At 45.0% G+C, this 21,458-nt stretch overlaps 4 protein-coding genes across 14 annotated transcripts in view; 1 reads left to right on the forward strand and 3 right to left on the reverse strand.

Moving 5' to 3' along the window:
* Nucleotides 1-1,694, reverse strand: part of LOC111929467 (bifunctional methylenetetrahydrofolate dehydrogenase/cyclohydrolase 2, mitochondrial) — a 36,523-nt gene extending 34,829 nt beyond the window's left edge. For 4 of the 6 annotated variants that reach the window (XM_086890934.1, XM_086890933.1, XM_086890932.1 and 1 more), the window contains exon 1: nt 322-660. In XM_086890934.1, coding sequence (XP_086747060.1) covers nt 322-461 — 140 coding nt within the window. In that variant the 5' untranslated portion in view covers nt 462-660. Of the gene's footprint in view, nt 1-321; nt 665-1,245 lie in introns of those variants that run through there. The other 2 variants (XM_086890935.1, XM_023927062.2) reach the window with 2 other exon arrangements.
* The window catches only part of RASSF6 (Ras association domain family member 6), a 67,528-nt gene continuing 46,569 nt past the window's right edge, over nt 500-21,458 (forward strand). Inside the window, exons 1-3 of one of the 6 annotated variants that reach the window (XM_086890942.1) lie at nt 526-1,773; nt 12,305-12,394; nt 14,048-14,123. The gene's annotated coding sequence lies outside the window, so the exon portion shown is untranslated. Of the gene's footprint in view, nt 1,774-12,304; nt 14,124-21,458 lie in introns of those variants that run through there. The other 5 variants (XM_086890940.1, XM_086890937.1, XM_086890938.1 and 2 more) reach the window with 5 other exon arrangements.
* LOC111929440 (growth-regulated alpha protein-like) lies at nt 4,001-5,977 on the reverse strand. Its single transcript, XM_086889794.1, has 4 exons — nt 5,787-5,977; nt 5,563-5,689; nt 5,373-5,456; nt 4,001-5,013 (listed from the first exon to the last, which is right to left on the reverse strand). Exons 1-4 carry the CDS (start codon nt 5,839-5,841, stop codon nt 4,995-4,997), a joined length of 285 nt encoding a protein of 94 aa, XP_086745920.1. The 5' UTR covers nt 5,842-5,977; the 3' UTR covers nt 4,001-4,994.
* LOC111929466 (interleukin-8) lies at nt 15,958-19,266 on the reverse strand. The gene is made up of 4 exons (XM_023927055.2): nt 19,088-19,266; nt 18,173-18,308; nt 17,344-17,427; nt 15,958-16,785 (listed from the first exon to the last, which is right to left on the reverse strand). The coding sequence occupies exons 1-4, from the start codon at nt 19,146-19,148 to the stop codon at nt 16,755-16,757; spliced, it is 312 nt and encodes a 103-aa protein (XP_023782823.1). The 5' UTR covers nt 19,149-19,266; the 3' UTR covers nt 15,958-16,754.

Raw genomic sequence — 21,458 nt, forward strand, 5'->3', positions numbered from 1 at the left:
GTACTCACAGGAAGGTCACATCACAAAGGCCACTTCAGTTTAAAGAGCACCGCTTAAACCCACGATGGATCACCAAGGCCAGGGCCAGGGCCCGCTGGCCGCCCGCTCTTCCCCGTTTCCCCGGGAAGGACCGCGGAGCTCAGCGGGGATCCGTGGGCATCCACACCGAAGGGCGATCGAGGAGGACCCGAGCCCGTTGATCCCCCAGGCGTTCCGCGCCCTTTGGACCCGCCGCGCCATGAGGGGTACGAGGATGGAGGAGGAGGATGCGGAGAGGGAGGTGAATGAAGAGAGGGAAAATATCCGATAGGCGCAAGGTACCTGGCGGCGCTGCGAGGGGAGCTGCTGGTGCTGCGAGCGAGGGCTCGCCACCGCCTCAGGGGCGCCCAGCCCGGGCGCAGCAGCGCGGCAGAGGAGGACGAGGCGGAGGAGAAGGAGAAAGCCGCGCCGGCCGCCGCCATTTCTGTGCGTCCTCACGGGCGGAAGCGCCGCCGCAACCAATGGACGAGGGGAGCAGGCGGGGCCAGCGCCGGCACCGGGATCGCGGCCAGAGCGGGCGGAGCTCAGGGACGGCTGGAGCTGAGGGAAGGGCGGGCCTGAGGGAGGGGAGGCGCTGAGGCACGGGCGGAGCCGTGACAGGGACTTCGAGCCGCAGGGTACGGCTGGAGCCGGGCAAACGATGCCGCAAATACGGGCTTCGGCTGCAGCCTTCGGTTACCGTGAGCTGCTGCTCCCGTCGCAGTTTGGAGTGGGCAGACACAGAGCTCCACGGACAGGCATCCATGCCCCTCACCTGTATTCCCTACACCCTGGTGTTTTCTGAGGGGGAGGTCTCGTGGAACTGCATGCAACTTGCATATTGGTGCCTTCTGTCACGTTAAATGGCAGATTTTATAATAAAAAATCTTCCGTGCAGAGCGGAAGCAGAAAACAAAACAATACCTGAAATAGAATATAAAAAGCAGGCCAAAATAATAACAGCACCCTCACCACCCTACTGGCAGTGGGAAAATTCCTTTATAAAGTTAGGAAAATCTTTGGAAAGGTGCATCAACTTAGTGAGACTCCTCGTTCTGCTATGGGCCTGGCAAAGTTTTTTGACCAGTTCTGTGTTTCCAAAGGAAACATGATTCAAGTGCTTCCACAGAGAGTGTGCCTGCTGGGTTTTAATGGCTTGGCCTTTCTAAAATATTATTCTTATCAAATTATACTCTAGATAAAAGCACTCCATTATCCGCCACGAACCCGGTCCTGCCGCTTGTCCCGGCTTTTTTTAAACAGCAGAAATTTTGTTCCCAGCAGAGATTTGAAAGTCTCTACCTCACCCTTGATAACCTTGCGTGTTTTTCCTGTCAGGCGAGGACCGATGGATGTTCGATGTCCCACCAAACACCGATAAAATGTTCCTCGCCGTCCCCTCAGGCGTTTGGCGCCCTTTTTCCCGTCGCGCGCTTCCCGCCGCGGCGTGAGGGGACCGGGGGCACCGGGGGCACCGGGGGGAAGGAGCGAGGAGGAAAACTCCCCGATGGGCGCTGCGAGGGGCTCTGCTGGCGCTGCAGCCGGCCCGGGGAGCCGGGAGGAAGGCGAAGGTTGGCCGGCCCCTGAGCGGCGCCCGGCCTGGGGGCAGCAGGGCGGAGAAGAAGACGGAGAAGAAGAAGGCTGTGGGGGTCGCAGCCATGTCGGCCGGAGCGCACAGGTGGGAGCGGCGCCGCCACCGAGCCGTGAGGGGAGGAGCCGGGACGGGCGGAGCTGAGGGCGGAGGAGTTCATCTAGGTAAGTGTCCGCAGTCACTTGGGGAGCTTTCTTTAAGAAAACTTGTCTGCTATTTATTTTTTTTTTTTTTTTTTTTTTTTATGCCAAGCGGTTTCTGCAGAGGGCGTAAGAACCTGCTTTTTATTTATCTTGACCGTGGATACCCCTCTCAGTGTAGCGCCTTCACTTGCAATGTGTTCAGCTACTGTAATCAAATAGTAGTGGTGAAAAGCCCCAAACTCCGTAATTGTTGTTGCTGTCTTGTCGGGTGACAGCTTCTGAGTGCGCTCTTTGTCTGTGGAAGAGGATAGTGAGCTCAGATCCACGGAACGAGGTGTTCGGCTGGGTTTTTGCAGAAGCAGATGTTCCTCTGTTTTTAGTGTTAAATGGAATACATTTTTCAAGGACTTTTCCTATGAAAGTCTAGACCGGTCTTTGCAAGCGACTGACATGTTATTCAGACGGTGACAGTCATAATTTTTGAATACCCTTGCGGCGTAAGAATGTTTATTTTCTCCATGAAAGCATCCTGCTTCTGCAGCTATGGAGACCTAAGCAATCTCCTAGTCATTCCTCCAAATATTTTATAAATGCTTTCAGTTCATCAAGTTCGTTATAATATATGCTATTTACTCAAAGCTGGAACTTTACATGGAAACCAAACTCTCGTTCCTGTTCCATGGGAAAAAAAACAAAAACAACCCAAACAATTTCAAGAGTTAAATGTAGTTTTAAGTTGCAATGGTAGTCTTACTGTCACTTTGTACATTTGATTTATCTACGGGCACTTATGTGAACCTCATAGGGTGCAGTGAAGATTAACTTTATTCATGCTTAATATCTTGAGAATTTCAGAGAATGGATGATAACGATTCCCGAGCCCCATGAGGACTTCAAAACCCTGAGAGGCTTTTGATGTGTCCTGTTTTACTAGCATTTTTTCTTGGGCAATGTACTTTCCTGCTGAAAACTGGGTGGGAGGCAAAAATCCAGAGTTGCACAAGACACTTCCATTGCTGTTTTAGTAGATTGACTTACATCTGAAGAAAAACATATGACATAGAGCAGAAGGGAAGAACTGTAGAAGTTTGTAGTGAGCCATGGTTTTCAAAAATAACATATAAAATAGGCATCTATTTCTGCAGGTAAATTTGACATTTCAGCTTCTAAAAGAATCTGGTTATTGTCAGCATTTTAGTCATGGTCTTTGGGGTGTACAAGGCAGGGAAAGTGAAAAATCTGCCTTGGGATCTTGCAAATATCTGCTGCTCTGATAAAGTGAAGCTGGATATAGCTCTCTCTGGAATTCATGCTATTCCTGAGACAGACACGGTGTAACAGGGCAGTGGGGTCATGTCAGACAGACACCATTCCCAGGGGAAAGCCATTATGTGTGCAGACACACTGGAGTTTTTTGAGAGGTGGCCAGTGCAGGCAGGACTTTCTCGAGGTTCTGAAGAGGGAGCGAGAGTTTCAGGTCACCTTTAAATGGCAGGGAAAAAACGGTGACAAGGAAACGGAAGAACTCTGCCCGTGGGTGGGTAAAGGAGACAGATTTCCGTGCAGCTGCATTTGTCTGTCCCGTGTTCTGGGGATGAGCCAAGCTTTCCTCGGGTGTCACAGGAGAACTCACCCATGTCAGCAAGGCCAGGATGTGGTTGTGCCTTCGGACAAGGGTTTGTTGGATTCTGTGTGCAAGCAGCAGTCGATTTGTCTGTCACTAAACAAGTACCATGACCCTAGTGACAAGAGATTGTTTGTCCTAGGAATGTGCCCTGAAGGATCCAGACAAGGGGATTCTTGGCTTTCAGAAATGTCAGCTGGGACCTGAGCTTTTTTTTTTTTCTAGGAACAAATTTACCTTTGCAAACTTTTCCTGTTTCTTACCATAGAAAACACTGTTACTCCTTCCCACCCAGCAAAATGTGTTTAAACAGTGCCCACTTCAAGGTGAAGCCAAATAGAAATTCCTGCAGATTGCAGGGGGTCAATACACCCATCCTGGGGTTAATCTCTCCATATCAGCAGCTCAGATCAGCTTCACATCAGAGGGTGGAAGCAATGTGCCTCTGAATGTAGAAACACTTGAGCTTGGTGCCAAGTGCCCCTGACACTTGAGAGAGAACTGATCTGCAGGTGTGATTGTCCAGGAATCCCTGGGTACACAGAGGCCACTGCTTCCCTGCATCCCACTAGCCCAACAGGTACACAGGTCCATTTAACATGGAATTCACAAAAAGACAGGATATTTTTCAACAGGAAAAAATTTTTATTGCATCATATGTTTTGTTACATTATCAGGAGAAATCCACCTCTTTACATACAATTTTCCAAAGCAGAATAATGAAAATCAGTTATTCTTTACGAGTTATGACACTATGTCATACAAGTAGACACAAAATGTCTAAGTCACTCCAGAACATTTATTGTTCCTTTAGATCTTGCACATAAATACCAAATGCTTTAATGTAAACTCATTTAAAAACAAACCAACTAACCAACCTCAACATGAACCGGTTAAAAACCAAACCAGGCATGGCACAAACCCCCACAATTTCATAGAAATTATTAAACTCTTCTAAGTATTGAATAGGGGCAGAAGACTTCAGGGACAAAATTTGTGATTTCATTGGATGGTGTCCTGTGAAAAAAGGGTTCAGTGCATTCTGCACTAAAGGCTGGTGAGTCCGAGTAGGAAAAAGAGATTTGGCGAAACATTATTTCTTGAACCAGGTTTTATTCCCATGTAATCCTGAACAGGCACTGAAATGTTAAGTGCCAGACAGCCCCCTTGTTATTCCTGACAGAAGGATTACCCCCAAGCACCGGCACAATCCATTCAAACCTCTCCTGTCACACTCTCTGCAGACATTTGCAAATTCATCTTCACGGTGGGCCCATCCTCTTCTCAGATATTAATGCTTAAGTTTTAAAATAACTTATTGGCAAATAGGATTTGGCAAGAAGGAGCTTGCACAAAGGTGGAGCAAGTTGTGAGATGTTGCTGAGAGGTGTCCAGCAAAGCTCCCACTGCCTTATCAAATGGGTTCGATCACTTAACCTCAGTCAATAAAACCATACATAGGATTAGGAAATAACAAACATGAGGAGAGGGAACGAAACACAAACATCTGATCTACAAACTCATCAAAACCAGAGAGCTGAGCTATTGTGTTCTCATAGCATCTGTTTCCTGGTATCTGGTGGCAAACAGGTAGCTTCATTCCGAAATCCTCCTTCCCTCAGAGCTTGTTGGGTGAGCTGCAATGGGCAGAATTCAAATTGTAAAACCAGCCAGGAAATTTTTCCATAGGTTTTCTTGCATACACCAGATAATAAATCCCACAGGAGGTGTGGAAAAGATGCCTGATGGTGATGATGGAACGTATTGTGGCTAGATTTGCAATTAATCAGGCATTTGTTGTGATACTCTCCCTGAAAACCTGCTGGGTTGTCTCCTCCCCAGCAAAGAAGCCACTTTCTGGACACATTTTTGGCTTAACTAACCAGAATTTCCTACAGGAATCAGTAGCGGGATGTGGCTCATAATTCTCGGGTTTAAGCCCCTCCAAAAGCTAAGTTTGGCCCCGAGCACTGGCCACAGCTGGCCCGGCAGGTACCTGCGGAGGATCCTGGTGACCAGGAGCTTGACCCAGGCTGCGGCGGGGTTCAGGCAGACCATATGGCCCTGCTTCGTCGTGGCTCTGCGGGCGAGACAGGGACGGGCTGAGGCCGGGGCCGGGGCCGGGGTCGGGGCCGGGGTCGGGGCCGGGGTCGGGGTCGGGATCAGGGTCGGGGTCGGGCACTTACATGACCTCGGGCACGGCGCAGTGCGGTCCCTCGGCGAGGAACTCCAGGCGGGCCATGCGCCGCGGCGGGATCACCTCGGACACGGTCCGCGGGCAGCGGCAGCGCAGCTCCCCGGCCAGCGGAGCACCTGGCAGGCGGGAGGAGCCCTCTAAGAGTCGGCCCCGGAACCCCCCGACCCTCCCGGCCCCTCAGGCACCCTTGCGAGGCCCGGCTCGGCCGCTTACCCTGGCATAGAGCGGCGGCGGCCAGGAGGAGGAGGATGCGGAGGCGCGGGTTCATGGCTGGTGCTGGCGGCGGACAAGGGTGCAGAAGCGGCGGGACGGCCCCCTTTCCCTCCCGTGCTTTTATTCCCTACCGGGAGCTGCGGCGGAATTTCCCGGAGTGGAGCCGGCGGGCAGAGCTCCTTTGGCCCCTTGCCATCGGTGGGTGTGCGGCGCTAAAGGAGCAGGGCGGGGAGAGAGGAGCGGCCGCTCCCGGCACAGCGGATCCTTCTGGGAGCGAGGGAAGCGTGGTACTGCTGCATCCCGAGAATCGCCCAGGATCCGCTGGGACCCCATTCTCTGATAGGAGCTGAGGCTTTTTTGTGAGGGTTCTCCGTTAGCTTTCGGGGTACAGGGCGTTGAGCCAAAGGGGAGTTTGGAATTTGGTTCTGGAGCTTGCCTTGCTGCCTGACCGTGTGCCGCCACGCTCTCTTATTCAGTGGGCATTGCTCCCCTGAGCACCCCTTTCTTCACCCAGCTTTTGAAACCCAGAAATCTCTTTTTTCCTGCAACTAGAAGACCCTCATGTTTCCATACCTACACTGCACTACTGAAAGCCTTCTGATCCACTCCTCTGCACACATAGGTCACTCTTTTTCTTCATTTCTGTCCAGGCATTTTGCTAAACCCTGTTATAAAGGAGCAAAATAGCAGTTTACTGTGAACTTTTAATGAACATGAGATGCAGGTTTTCTAAACTTCAGTTACATATGGGTTTAGATCAGTTATGGTCAGCACACTTTCTTTTGTATTAATTTTTAGTAAGAAATATAATATTTCACTTTATTTGTCTTGCTTTGGGGATTGTTTGGGGTTTTTGTAGCCGATCTGTTTTCCTCCACAGATGTTTGTGAACATGAGTGGGATTCAGCAAATTAATTTGTTCCAGGGTCGGGCTGCTGTGTCTCTTCCCTCATCTGCCTGAATGCAGATTAGATTAGATGTGCTGTCTGAAAACAAAACCAAACAGATAAGGTACAGCATGAAAAGCAGTCATGGCAAGGGATTAGGTAGATTGCAAGCTGAAAGGACATAAAGACTCTCCTTCCTGGGCTCCATCACCTACAGCTCAGCTGCTTCATGCAGCTGCTGGCTTAGTCCCTCAGATCAGCCCTGGGGGAGATTGCATGTCACAAGCAAATGGTGATTGCCCCATGTTATCAGGAAATTTCTAATGACTAATTTGGACCCCTTTCCAGATGCAGCTTGCTAACAGCATCCTTGGAAGCAGATGGCTTTTAACTTGGTCTTAAGAGGAAGTTACATGGTCAGCTTAGGGGCAGGCACTGGTTAGAGACCTTCACTGGGATCCCTTGAGATCATGGAGGTAGAATCACCATTCCCTCTGTTTTACAGCCACACAAGCCTTGGACTGCACAATCCCCATATGGTGGTCCCAAGGAAGTTCCATGTTCCTTGCAGGGAGAAGGATCTGCCCAGCTGCAGCAAGCTGAGGCAATAAGCACGTGGGATGATGCACAGATAATCTGCTCCAGGTCATTGCAGCTGTGGCTGGCAGATCCAGCTCTGAATGGATGTGGGGAGCAGATCACTCATTGTCACTCCTGCACACTCAGATCACAATCTGTGCTTGGACAGGACACATGAGTAAGGACAGTTTACGTGACAGCTCCTGGCTTTAAGCTTCCATGACTGCTCTCTAGAACTGACCCATCAGACTCATTCCACAGCAGTTACTGCTGAGGAAATTCCACAGGTCTCCTGGGGCCTGGAGTGTGAGACTGTTTTTAGACATGGAGCAGCAATGTGTGAAACTCTGTGGCCAGCTCTCCCTCAGAGCCGTGCGCCAAGAAGAGCAGCAGCCAGGTCATGGACACCCTGCAGCGCAGCAGATGGTGCAGAGCCTGGTCCTCTGAGTCAGTACTTGCACAAGCAGGCCTGGAACAAGGGAAATGGGAGTCTCTGGGACTATTTCAACATGCAAGACCATCTGCCTAGGCAAGGCTTTGTACCTGCAGACTTCAGACTGCACCTAGGTCCCTCCTGTGGGAATGTGAGTGAGGTCTCTTTGGTCCAGATGACAGCAGCAGCAAGGCTGAGCTGGGGAGGAACTCTCTTGAATTGCACCCTTTTCCCTGTCTCCCTTCACCACCTTTGTCAAAATTCCTTTAGCAAGTATGGAAAAGACAGGGAGCAGACAGCATCACTTTGGACAGCTGAGTTTTTCCCTGCCCACCGCCCTATCTCTTTCATTATGGAAAAGTTTGCCATGCACTGGGTGCAGGTGGTACAGATTCCAATCATGGAATGGATTGGATTGGAAGGGGACCTTGAAGATCCTCTTGAACTAAGTTTAAATTAGTTATTGCGAGTGGTGGTGTCAGTGTAGCCGGGACAGAACTCACCACAGTGTTTGTATTTGCCTCACTGAAGTTCCCATTCAAGTCACCCACATCTTTAGCAGAAGCTGCTGTGTGAGGATACACCAGGATTCTGTGATTCTGTCAAATCTCCGTGTCCTTAGCGTGGGTCTCGGGGTTACCGGGACACAGAAAGCAGTCCCAGCTCAGGCAGGCCCTGAGTAGGTACATGAAGAGAATAAACCCATGGCTCTATCACCTTCAAGTTATCCAGTCCTTAATTCATCACTTGCAGGAAGTGATTTGGCTCCTTTGTTGCAGACTCTGGCTGTGTGCCTTTCCACAGCAGGTTTTTATTTGGCTTGGCACCTGTAGTGGGAGCCATTGACTGGCAGCAGGCCGAGGAGAGCTACAAGACAATTAAACAAGGGGTGTCTCACTTCAACGAGTGAGGACTTCTCTTACGTGCATTAGAATTACTTTGGAGCATGTGCCGCAGACACAAATGTAAGGTGAACTTTTATCATGGCCTAGAAACCATTTAACATGGCCAGTCTCTGAAGGAGCAGTATTATTTCCTCCAGAGTTTTGATTAGGAATGATTTGTGTTCTGATCTGTAAAATGTCAAGGGTATATACTGCTGATATCCTCTCATCTTCATTATGTCTTATACATGTTGGTTTTTTTTTACCTATACCACTATGTTTCATATTATTCCCTGGCTATGATGAGATGCTGTGAATCCTCCTGTGGATCCAGCTCTGTCATGAAGTTCAAACATATTTGCTGGAGGCAGTAACCAGACTTCAAGCTACAGTTTTGTGCAAAGTACGTTTTGTATCTATCAGATGTTTTATTTCCTTCAATTTCCCTGTGTGTTTCTCAAGGTTTGAAATGTTTCCAGCCTGTATGCCCTTGAAAATAATACCAGTGTAAGAAGTGTCCTGTTGTTCAGCTTGTGACATGGAGAGTCCCCACCCTGTTTTGCCAGCTCTATCGTGACACACATCTGTGTGTGCTGTGTGCTCGTTTCTTTAATGCCTTTTGAGATGTGAAAATTCACATTTAAAATAATGATCTATAGCAAATGGTGCTCAGTATCTTCCTGCCTGCCTTCCTGCACCTTCAGCTAACTTGAACATTCAGGAACCCTTAGGTCTTTTTGTTTCCCTTCCACAGGGTTAGAGGTTCTTCACCTGTGCCCACTGCTGGGAATCAGAGCGTGAACGCACACACACACTGTTGATAGATAAAAGGAATGTGTTTGTATTACTCAGGCATTACCTTGGCAAATAGAATGGCTTGGCTCTGAAATCCGTGTGTTTGGCCATCATTTCTCTGTTTTTCAGTTTCAGGTACCAGCTTACCTTTTCTGAGATCATTGATGGCACTGCAGGGACTGTAGTTTAAGTCACCTTGCTTAGTGGGACTCCTGGACATATAATTCCCAAAGAGTGAGCAGCTGGTGGTAGACTCACTGCTTCTGGTATTTTACACCTAACATATAAGGACAGGAGGGGCTTTATTTTGAGTTTGGAACCCAATTGTTTAAGCAATTTGTTCTTACCTCTGCTGAGGGGGAAGAATCTTGAGGCTTTTTAGTGGCAGGCATGATCCCGGACAAAGATTACGATGGTGTGACTCCTTCCACCCCCACTCAGTTGTTCAGTTGATAATCCTTTGAGGTCATCACAGCTTCTAAAAGGCAGAAAGAGCTCCTCCTGAACTTAGCAGCAGCAGAAAATACTCTTCATCCTATGAACTGCCTGCAGGCTTTTGCCCTTGGATCTGTGTGAATTTCAGGAGCAACCCTTTACTCAGCACACTGAGGGATTGCTTGCTCTGGGCTCTTAGGTCCTGCAGACAGGTTTTGTGCTTGCTGGGGCACCTCCTGGTTGTATGGTTTGCACATGAATTCAGGTATAACTGTTGAATTCTGGTTCTGCCATATGACAGCAGGACTTAAACCTTTCCAGAGGGTCGCCCAGATTTGATACAGTGTAATCTATCCATTTTACATTTATTTACACTTATTTACAGCGTATCCTCTAACAGCTAAGTGTTGCTCCTGTGGTATTACCCAAGCATGGCAGAAGTGAAATAGAATTACTGATATGCTGTCAGCAGTGGATAGAAATACCTGGGCTCCCAGGGAGCATGACCAAGAGACTGATTTTAAAAAGCAGGGGTTTTGTTTCAGTTTGAAAATGTAAATCCATGTTTTCAGTTCAAGCTGAACAGCTCATATGCAGTAAAATACAGTTCCCCTACCAGGACATTGTTAACTGTGGTGAAGCCTTTATTTCCCATGGGGACCCCTCAAAGAAGCTGTGCAAACAAATTCCTCCCATCATTATGCTTTTAGCCTGATAAAAAAGATTTCAGTCAACTTGGAAATGAGCTTCTTGGAAATAAAAACTTTTTTTTTTTTTTTTCCATCTGCAGATAGTTGGAAGTAAAGAAAATAGGAGTCTCTTATAAAAGGAACTATTCACCCCCCAAAAAAACCTAGTCAGAGGCCCTAAAATCAACATTCCCCCCAACATGGCTTAAGGCAATTTCAGTTTTCAGACTCAATGGAGTTGAGTAATTTTTGGGAGTGTGCTTTGGATAGTTGTGGTCTTTTGGTTAAAGCGATGGCATCACTCGGAAAACAGTGACACGAGACATCTGACCACAAGAAAATGGGAACACTCATTGGCATCATCACTGAATCTTTGAATTCTTCTCTCATGACACCCAGGCTTTAATCCTGTCTGTTCCTTTCATTGGCTGTGTGGCAATGAAGGAAAAACAAAGACCTTGTAGTGGACTTCCACCCTCAGAGACGTCGAAGGGAACACTTCCTTACAGCCCTTTGAGTGCCACGCGCAGGTTCAGTCCCCAGGGCATTTGGACTCTGCTGTAAAATGAATTAGATTGTTCCTGGCAACAAAAAATGACTGCTATCTGCTGAAAGGAAGGAAAAATAATGCCTATGAATTTGCTTAAATGTTACTGAATTATCCAGAATCGCCTACAAAGCAGCAAGAGGGACGTGTCCTTTCAGCTTGTTACAGGGAGGTGTCTAGAGAAGGAGGTGTTTGGAGGAAACATGCTGATGACATTTTTGGTAAATGTGATTACCACTGGGTTTACTGTCAGTGGTTATCTTCCCCATTATCTTGCATTTCTTTCTTTTTTTTCTTCCTTTTTTTAAATTTCCAGGTGGTGTGACTCCAAATTGGTTCAATACATGCAGGGTACAGGACTATGCCAACACATTGTGCTAAAAGTTATGGCAACAAACACAAGCAAAGCATTTTTTCTGTCTTAAGAACTAAGAAATTAAAATTGCTAGTGAGTGCTGCTGTCAGGAGCAAACTAAGATGGCAGGAGAGAATAAACAAGCTAGGAGCATCCTATGGAACACAGGCTACTGAAAAAAGCAACATTTGATTTAACTGAAATTCAACATTTTTACCTTTGGTTTTCTTCTAAACAGTGAAAGTCCCCATAAAATGAAAATGATCAGGACACTGACTGAAAATAATTCGCTTAGCTCCAAATTCTCTTTTGCTGTGAGCTAAGATTAGTTTAATTTAGATGAACTTTACCCTTAGGGCTTGAAACAAGCTTAAATTTGACAAAACCATTGCTTTCTAATGAGTTGTTTTTGGTTTGCTCAAATCCTCATTTTTCTAGGGGACCATTGAACACTGTCCAGTGTTCCAACACCAGCAGACTTTGCATCTGGATGGCCCTGGCTTGTATTCCTGGTACACAGCACTTGAAACAAACTGTACAGGGTACTTTTCATACATTTTCTTCTTTTTTAATAGTCATTTTAGGATCAGAAGACACTGCATGCTCTTCTTCATCCTTTCCTCCAAGCAGGAATAGTATTGTGAGAACTTTTCGATATGGAAATGACACAGGTCAGGTGTGTGCAGGTAGATTGATGGCTCTTCCCCATGTTCCTTCCTCAGCTGAGTCTCCTGCTGACTTAGGTGTAAGATCTGTGTATGCAAAAACCACTTGGGTTTTCCTTGGTGATGACAAGGAGTGGGTGAAGCTGCAGTGTTCAATACGAACCAGCCACAGCAAAGCCTGTTTTCTTTGGCTCTTCTCCTTGAGGTTGCCATCACGGTGAACAGTGCTTGCGTAAATTTCTTTCGCAGAATGACGGGCTTTGCTGTCAGAGGTGAGGTACCAAGCAGAGAAGAAAGCAGAGAATGAGGATCTGATGGAATTTTGACTACAGGGATATGGTAAGTCAGCAAGGGGGTATCTGTTGGCTTGGTTTTGGTCTGCTGATGGCAACATCTGGCTCAGCAATGAATCAGCCAGGTGGCAGTGCATTCCTTTATTGGTTTTTGGTAAGTCAAACACAAAGCTTTCACAGAATCAGGTTTTTTGATAAGTCACATGCTCTTTCTTCACTGTTTGTACTGAGTGTATAAGTGCCTTTCACACAGAGGTCTGACACCTGCATGGACAAACTCTTACTTTTCAGTAAGAGCAAGAGATGGCAGGGGGTGTTTCAAGTTCTGCTCTTTGGTCCTTTTCTGAGCTTACTGTATCTTGCTTCTCCTTTACTTTATACTTTTGTAAAAGCCTGGCCAAAGGGAGAACAGGAGTCCCTCCTCTGTTTCTCATGATTATCTGCTGCTGTGGCAGGTGGCTGTGCTTTTCTGAGTACCTGCTAATAGCTGCTGGCTTTCAATTAGAAACCTTGCCTTTAACCACACTGTAATTGTTTCATTTGCGCCTCTGCTTTGCTCCCCCCCCCACATTAGCTCATTCTCACACATTCTCATTCCTTCACAAAGTTCTGCATCAAGTAAAAAGAAACCCCTGCAGTCCATGCTCTCACTCTCATGTCCTGTCTCACTGTTCACGAAATCTGCCACTGATGCTTTAGACACACTTCACACACACACTTGAAATGGTATTTCAAGCTTTTGCAATTTTATTGATATTTTGCTTTTAGCACAACAGTTGAATTCTGATTCTCCTCTCTGTTTGCAAACTCATAAAAAGTTGGAAACAGAAGAAAAGAAGAATTGTCAGTATTTTTGAAGTCTCCTTATTTCTGTGCAGACATGTAATGTACATCTTTAATAAAAAAATCAGGCTACGAGGGTGGACTTTTCTTCTTCATTTGCTTCTCTTATGAGCTATGAAGCTTTCATCATTCTGGAAAATTATTGCAAGGAAAAAAAGCTAGAAATCATGAATCTTAGGAGTGCAGTGTAAATGTTACTTCAATGCTTAAATATTATTTTTGGAATTCTGGCATTTTGTATTTAGCTGAGTCACAAAAGCTGCTTAACTCTCCTTCTCAAAAACTGAAGGTTTCTTTGGAGGAAAGTTGATTAACTGGGTCCAAACATGCTCTCAAGCCACTTGCCTAACAACTTCTTAATTCCACAGATTTTCACAGGGTGTCTATGTGTGAAAAAGTTTTCTGCAAAGGATAAAAAGATTAGATTTTGCTCAGCTCACCCATCCTCTTAGTAAGGAATAGGAGAGATGGACAGACTGACACTGGAACTGCTAATGCCCACTCTGGGTGGTGCAGTCCTGCTTCAAACTTCTGCCAGTGTCCTTGGCTGAGTCGGTGGAGATGGGATCTGGGAAACCTACTGCAACCCTTTCCTTTAAAAAATATACTGTCCTTGTGACTTTGAGCTTCCGTGGAATAAGGTAATTGGACCCATTAGAGGGTGATGCTTGTTAAAATAAATGATATTTCATAAGGATGAAAAGTTACTCAGCATAGCTATATTGAAATCTGCTTGCAGGAGGTTGTAGAGATGTCACACTGCTGCCTGTTTCATGGAAGGGTAGAGGAAACAGTGTCAGTGAGCCTGTTTATAACTATAACCTTCCAGATTCTTCCACAGAGTCTTCCTTTCCAGAATTCTACAGGAATTGTGAAGCAGTCTTTGCGCTGACTGGCACCAATGGCTGTTCCTAGAAGTATTTTAACTGCAGGTAATGTTAAAGTCAGTTTTCATGACAGTTTTCAGCAGCAGAAATCTCAGGCTTATTTTTATAGGTGGCAAAATTCTTGTTTCACTTGTGCACACACAAACAAAATGCCTGTGTGCTGACCCCAAAGTTTCCATGGCAGTTTGTGTCATTTCCAAAGGATCTATTTCCTGTAGAGTTTCTCGTGATATCTCGTTATAAACAAGAATAAATGCCTGAAACCTATCTGCAATATAAAGTCCGTCCTATGCGAGATTTTCCTGGGGAAAACAGGGTTCTCCCGTGTTGTGTGCTAAGAACATAAGAAAAGCAACCATTTTAGAATGGGAAGCATCAAAAGCAGGTAGAACATGGATTATGTTTGTCACCTAACACAAAACCAGGATGTTTGTGTTAGCCAATATTATGTTTATGTTAGCCAATATTCAGCACAGACAGAAGCTGAGGCCAAGAAACTCATGTCTGTATACTCCGTTCTTCTAAGAAGTGTTTTTCAGGGACTTTCCAGTATTTCTTCCCATGACTTCCTCTATAGTTTGCAGTGTTTATACATTAGAGAGAAATATACTTCCATTATTACAAGGACAGCAACCACAGAAACTCGAGGGGACAAATTGCAGTTCTCCATACAGGAGCAGGACTCCAGAAATCAGGCATGGGAAGGGGAGTTTGAGGATAGGGAAGTGACAGGAGGTCATTGCTTGGTCAGTTGGTAGCTGCCACTTCTCCTGCCCCCTAAATGAACCTGTTGGTGGAAGAAGGAAACAAAAGTGGTTTGAAAGGAAGGTGAAGTAAGGGGCCAAGAGAACAGCAGAGGACAGAAAGGATATGTAAACACCTCTGCTGCATTTCGTTATGTGGAGGGCACTGAAATGAAATGCACATGGCAGCTGTAAAGTGGAATGGTCTTCTGACAGTCCTGTAGAAGGACAGTTTAGACACTAAATGAAGTGACCAAGGGAAGCAGAGACTTTCATGAGATTGGGAAAAGGAGGAGATGGACAAGAGCACGTAGCTAGCTGCAGTGAGATCTCAGGGTCCATCCTTTCACTGTGGTGCAAATGTCCTGACCCTTAATCACGGCTGCCTGCTGCACTACACAGACGTGCACATGTACGCACACAGACGCTGACTGCACAGTCTGCATGTTTCCAATGTGTGCACTTCTCCCCCGTGGCTTCTGCAGGCCCCTCTGCTGTTTTATTAATATCTAGATTGTAGAGAAAAATGAAATAGAAATGTGCAGCCCTCAAACAAAGACTTATACTCTAGTTAAAAGCAATAGTCTTCAAACGTATGCTCTTTCTCTCTTATTCCCTGTTTCCTTCTGGAAGATTTTTAAGAGAGGCAGGCATGTGGTCAGTACCCTGCATTTCAGGGATCAGAATAGGAAACAGTTTTTGCACCAGGACAAGTGCTTGCTCTTTGGGTGTCCAAAGTAAAGGTCGCAAGTCCCCATTTCAGTGGTCAGATAGTGGCCTTTTGTTGTAATAAAAAATTACAGCTGTGGGGCTGAAGTGGACACTTAGCAGTGTTTAGGCAGCTGGGGGTAAAACTCCTTTATCTGCAAGGGAATTAAAGAAGGGGCCTTGCCCCAGAGCCCACCAGTCCCCATGGATTTGGAACAGCCTGAAAAGAGGACAGTGAGCCACGTACCCTACCCTAAGAGTCTGTTAGTGTAGTCGGGAGTGCCAGGTTACCATAACAGGGGGAGTTATGGTACCATGGATTAAAAAATTTTCTTTTCAGTTTCAGAAATCAGGCTGGCAAAAATTAGGCCAAATTTTCAAATAAAGCAAATGAAAATTTAAAAGATCAAACACATAACAAAAAAAAAATTATATATAAAACTTTTAATAGTACATTTATAGGAATAATTGCACTCTCACAATCAAACTCTAATTTATGTAAAATGCAGTATTTTTCCATTAGCTGATGCAGTAGCTAATTAAAAATGCAATCAAGTACAGAGTAATAAGATTGTGAATATTTCTCCAGAAATGAATAGGAGGAATGAAAAACCCAGTAGAAATTAAATAAATTATAATTATTTTCTGTCTTACATAGAAAGTGCTCAATAAATAAATTTATAAATACCATGGAAATCACAATACATAAATACCAAATACAGTCTTACACGTTCTGTAGGTTAGGTTTTTCAAGTTAGACGTTACAGTTCACAGTCTGGCCACAGGCTGACCGTGCTTCAGAAAGCTGTTGTTGACACAACATACTGGTGCACTCCAGGGGAGCAGGAGGATTCATCAGTTTGCTGGTGACATAGCAAAATGATCAGGCTTAGTGTAAATAAGCTGTGCTGCAGGTGCATTGCACCTCACTGCATATGCTTGGCTCAAGTGGCTGCCAAGGGTTCTCAATCTCCTTCGGCAAACCACTCTTCCTTCAGTGCCGTGGGCAGCATGTCCCACGGACACCACTGACCATTGTGAAAGACTTCATTAAATACACACGGTTAAATAAATAGATAAATAAATAAAACCATCCATAATTAACATGATAACACCGATGCAGGATGTGGAAGATGGTGCACTGCTTGAATGATGCTCTTCCCAAACATTTCCCTTGACAGAGGAGCAGAAGCAGTTCCTGGATTTTTTTCTGTCCCGGTGTTTCTTAGACAGGAGAGTCAGAATTTTGTTGAGCCCTGTTAAGAGGTGAGGGAAGAGGATAATTTAAAAGAAGGTTCAAGACACCACTGCTTAGCATTGCATTAACAATTTTGGATGCAGGGGCTATTTCCAGTTCTCTGTCCTATCTTGAAGCACAGAGAGAATAAAGCTGATGTTTCAAAAGCAACTACTGAAATCCAAGTGTGTGCATGTCTGGTGCCCAGCTGGGAAAACTCTACATGTCTGCTCCCAGCTGGGAGCTTCTGGGGTTACTCGCAGCAAGAAACTCATTAGCTCAAAATTAGCAACTAAGTAAGGGGAAAGTGACTTTTTAAAGCTTTTTTTTTCCAAGGGAGACAAACACTCCTGTGCTTCCCTGCAGATGGAGTTGCTGGTACTCAGACGTTTTGTACTGACATAACAGCTTGAGCAAGGACCCTGAAGCACAGTCGGAATAACTAAGACTGATCCTATAATTAAGCAGGAAGCTTCCCTGTTCTTTAACTGTGATTAAGAAAGAATGGGAACTATCACTGGCTTTTTCTGGGAGGTTTGCCACTCAGCTGCCCAGAGAGAGAGGGAATGGGACTTACTTGGCCAGAATTGCCTTTACAATCAGCTGTACCCAGGGAGCAGTGGGCTCCAAGCACACCTCTCTGCCGTCCTTCAGAGTAGCTCTGCAAAACAGGGAATAAAGAAAAGTCAGGAAACTACTACACAGATTTGTTTCACTCACAGAACATGATCTGGCATTTTTAGATCACATAGTATAAATTCATCCCAACTAGGTTAGACTTGGCTGTTTTATTTTGTGTGTTACACAGCTGAGGAGACCTGAACTATCCAGAATTGTGTGAGTCTCTGTGTCTGCTCTCAAAGCAGTCACACATTCCCAAAAATCCCTCTATATATGAATACTTGCTTTGGATTTGTTTATACTACTAAAGCTTTCTTACACAATGATTGAAACTGTGAAACAGTGGTGAAAAGGTGTTTGTGCAGAATAAGGATTTTAACATTTTGGTGCCTTTGTGCTGTTCAGACCAGGCTAGGCTGGTTCATTGTTTCACTAAATCTGCTTGTTGGAATTTAGTTTTGTCCTTGAGACTGCCTGCCTATTAAATGCAGGATTCAAACTACAGCATTACCTTGTGTACTAAGAGCTGACAAGTCCATGAAATTCACGTTCTGCTACTAGGAATGCTTAATATGTCCCCTGATAAATAAACAGTGGTCATTTCAGGAGTATATAAGGCCATGGAGATGGTGGAAAACATGGTGTTGCACTTAAAACCATCTCGCCCAAAATAAAAACCAAGTCTGACTGCGTGAGTTCATCATGCTGACTGTGGTAAGTGTGAAGCCTAAAAGCCCAGCAGCAGTGCAGGGGAAGAGGAAGGAACCTCTTGCAGAGCTACTTACATGACTTCAACATTCTTGCAGTGGGGGCCGCTCTGTGTCAGCTTCACATCTTGAATGGATTTCGGGGGAATGAACCTGGAGTGAGTGGCTATGCACTGGCACCGGAGCTCGGTTCCCATCCTTGCCAGGGTCCTACCTGTGAGCAGAAAAGGCAGATGGGGGTTTGACAAGTGCTCTGATGGTCAGTGTATCAGACATAAAGCACAGCTGTTCTTTTGTCACAACATTCTCACTTAAAACATTGCATTTGTCCAAGCTGCCTAAATCCTCATGTTATAGGGAGGGTTACTTAGGTTTCAGGGGAGCTGATGCCCAAGTATATTGGAAACTAAATTAACAAATCTTTTAAAACTGAACCCACATATTTTGTGGTTACTAACCCTACTGACTACACAGTATGGTTAATTGCATTGCTTTAATATCTGGATCAAAAAATGTGGCCACTCTGCAAAAGACAGAGCCCTGCACTTGTTCATTAATTGGAGGTTTGCCCGTGTTTCTGTGTTCTTATTGCTTGCTCTCCCTTTCCAACTGTGGATTACTTGCTTGAGGTGGCATGACCACCAAGCGACAAACATGATAAACTGTTATTTGTGTGGGAAGGGAGAGATACATTAAAATACTTCAGATCAAAAATCTGTCTCTTAACCACAGAAGAACCTCTGTAGCCACATACACTGCAATTAAAACAGAAACGAATGCAAACTGCATCCTTAAAATTTTTCCCACAAGATGTCAGTAGCTCTTCAGTCCAAGGTTTACAATGGTAGATTTCTGACTGAAGAGAGATGCTGAAAATCTCTCAAAAGAGGCTAATTCAGTGAGACAAATAGAAAGCTACTCTGCAAGGACAAGCAGCTCAGTTAATGCCTCGGCAAAACTGCAGCCAAGGGGACTTTGGAAAGCTTTACTTACCTTGAGACACAGCTGCTGAGATCAGGAAAAGAGCCAGGACAGCTACGAGTTTGCCGTTCATGGTTGGACAGGAGTTTTTCGCTGGGTTGTTTAGGTCTAGTTCTGTGAGCACGAGTCCCAAAGGATCGCTGATTCCTGCTGTGTGTGAGGATTGTTGGTCCCTGCTTATATATGGTTTTGTGCCCAGCCTCTGTACTCTGCTGGCATGGAGATTGCGTTAGAGGAATTTCCCAGTTGCAGTAAAAATGAGTCACATGACTGTTGTGAAACTTCTTCCTAGATGACGAGGAATTATTCTGCAGATAGTGATACAATGTATTAATTTATTAAAATATATCTATGATAGTCACACATTCCAATTATTCCAATAGACTTGTAAGTTTTGTGCTTTTTCTAAAGCGTATCCGTGTTTAATAACACAACTTTAGAATGGATTCAATTACATTTATGTTATCACTTATTATTTTCTTCAATGTTACAACTGTTCTTCGTAGATATTTCAGGTCTATACTTGAGATACTAAATTTCTTACTCCCACTTAGAGTGACAGCTTCTGCTTACCTGATATAAGCCACCAGAGTGGAATTCAGGCAGTGCTGAAATTACTGAGAAGCTCTTTACTAGGTCAGGATTTTACCTCAGCATTATTTTGGCATAAAAGATTCTCATTTTAGTTATTTTTTTAACTCTGTTCAAGGAGCATGACACAAAGTAAACTCGTCACTAATTCTTTGTGTCTAGTAAAGAATTGACTCTGCAGTAATCAAAGCTTTCTGTGGAAAGCAGACATTGAATTCTGAATGGATTTGAAAATCATACCTGTACTTTTCATGTTACACATGAAATGTGTATGATTGATAATGATATGTGTATCATAATGAATGATAAACAGAGGAAGCTTTATATGCAAACTAAACAGCATGACCTGCTGGACACAACTCATTTTGTTTCCTCCATTAAGTCCAGACATTTGTAATGTCTTTTCTGAAATCTTTTTCAGTGATAGCATCCCTAGGTCCTAGCAAAGGAACACAAGAGTGAGAGTTCTGGCACTGTACAGACTTTTCTGTTGAAGAACCTTGTTGAGTGATTGCTGAGCTTTTATTTGCTGTGGCTGGAGATAATACCTTGCAAGGGAGACAGTTCCAAGGGAAGATGGGCTCAAATGCTGAACTTTTGCTTAAATTAAGATCTGTATTTTTAAACCCAGCTGGAATGTGTGTGATTAGGAGAAAGCCTTCTGTTTCAGTGCAGTAAAAGCATCACCCTTTTGACATGATGATTTTTGCTGCTTGTTGTCTTCAGACTCAAAGCTTTGTGGTTTTGGGACCTGTGGATGGAACGAGGTACTTCACCCCAAATCTGGGGACTTCATAAAAACTCAATCATCTTTAGCATGTAAAGCATTGCAATTTATTTACAGTAAGAATGGAACAGTTTTCCTGTAATTTATTTTAGTTTCCTGTGTACCACTTGTCATTAACTTGATAAAAGGAACTTGTTGATAAAAACTCATTTGTTTACCATTGCTTTGTGGGCTGTCCCAGGAAAAGATCCAGCAGCTTTGTCTCTCCTACCTGATACTGAGTTGACAAAAGATACTGATTCTGACTCCTGGCAATGCTGCTCCTCAGCTGTGTCCCCTAGAGAACTTCAGTGAAAAATACATGTAGTTCTCTGAAGCTGTGAGCCGGGAGAGGGTTCTGCTAGGAACTTAGGGTTATGTTTTATTGTTTATGTTCTATTATGATGTATATGTTGTGTTATATTAATGTGTGGTTTCACTGGTGCCAGGTTATAGAGGCTGGAGTTTTAACCAGCTCACTTGGAAGGTTTTGCTGTTTTCTTTCCTTTTGATTTCTCTCTGTGTCTCCACATACGTGTGCACACACACAGAGGTTAAATAAACATTTGATTAGAGATCCCTAACTTTTCTTAGTTACTATTTGCAGCCTTATTACATAATTTTGCTGTGTGCTGAAATGTTATTAATACCTGAGGAAAAAAGAGAGAATTCCCCTTCAAATCCCCAAGTGAAATCAGTGAGTGCTTGTGCTCCTGACCACCAGGCTCAGCTATTTCCTGCGTCTGGCAGTAACGGATCCAGAGAAATCCCCAGGGCAGAAGTGAAGCCAAGAGGCTGCTCCACCTATGATGGGCCCTTGCCCCTGAACTAAGAGTGAGTATCTGTCTAAAAGAGCAGGATGTTTGTAATGGAATATAAATCCCTGCACTTTTCTACCAATGTTACAGTTTCATTGGGGCTGTGTGAAGGGGGAGTGAGAGAGACAACTGAGGCGTGAAAACTTCGAGGCATGAGATCAAGCCCAAAGGCCTGGCACTCCTAAGCTGCATTTCTGGGAGTGCCATG

This window comes from Cyanistes caeruleus, chromosome 5 (genome assembly GCF_971803275.1).
Source record: "Cyanistes caeruleus chromosome 5, bCyaCae1.hap1.1, whole genome shotgun sequence".
Taxonomy (NCBI): domain Eukaryota; kingdom Metazoa; phylum Chordata; class Aves; order Passeriformes; family Paridae; genus Cyanistes; species Cyanistes caeruleus.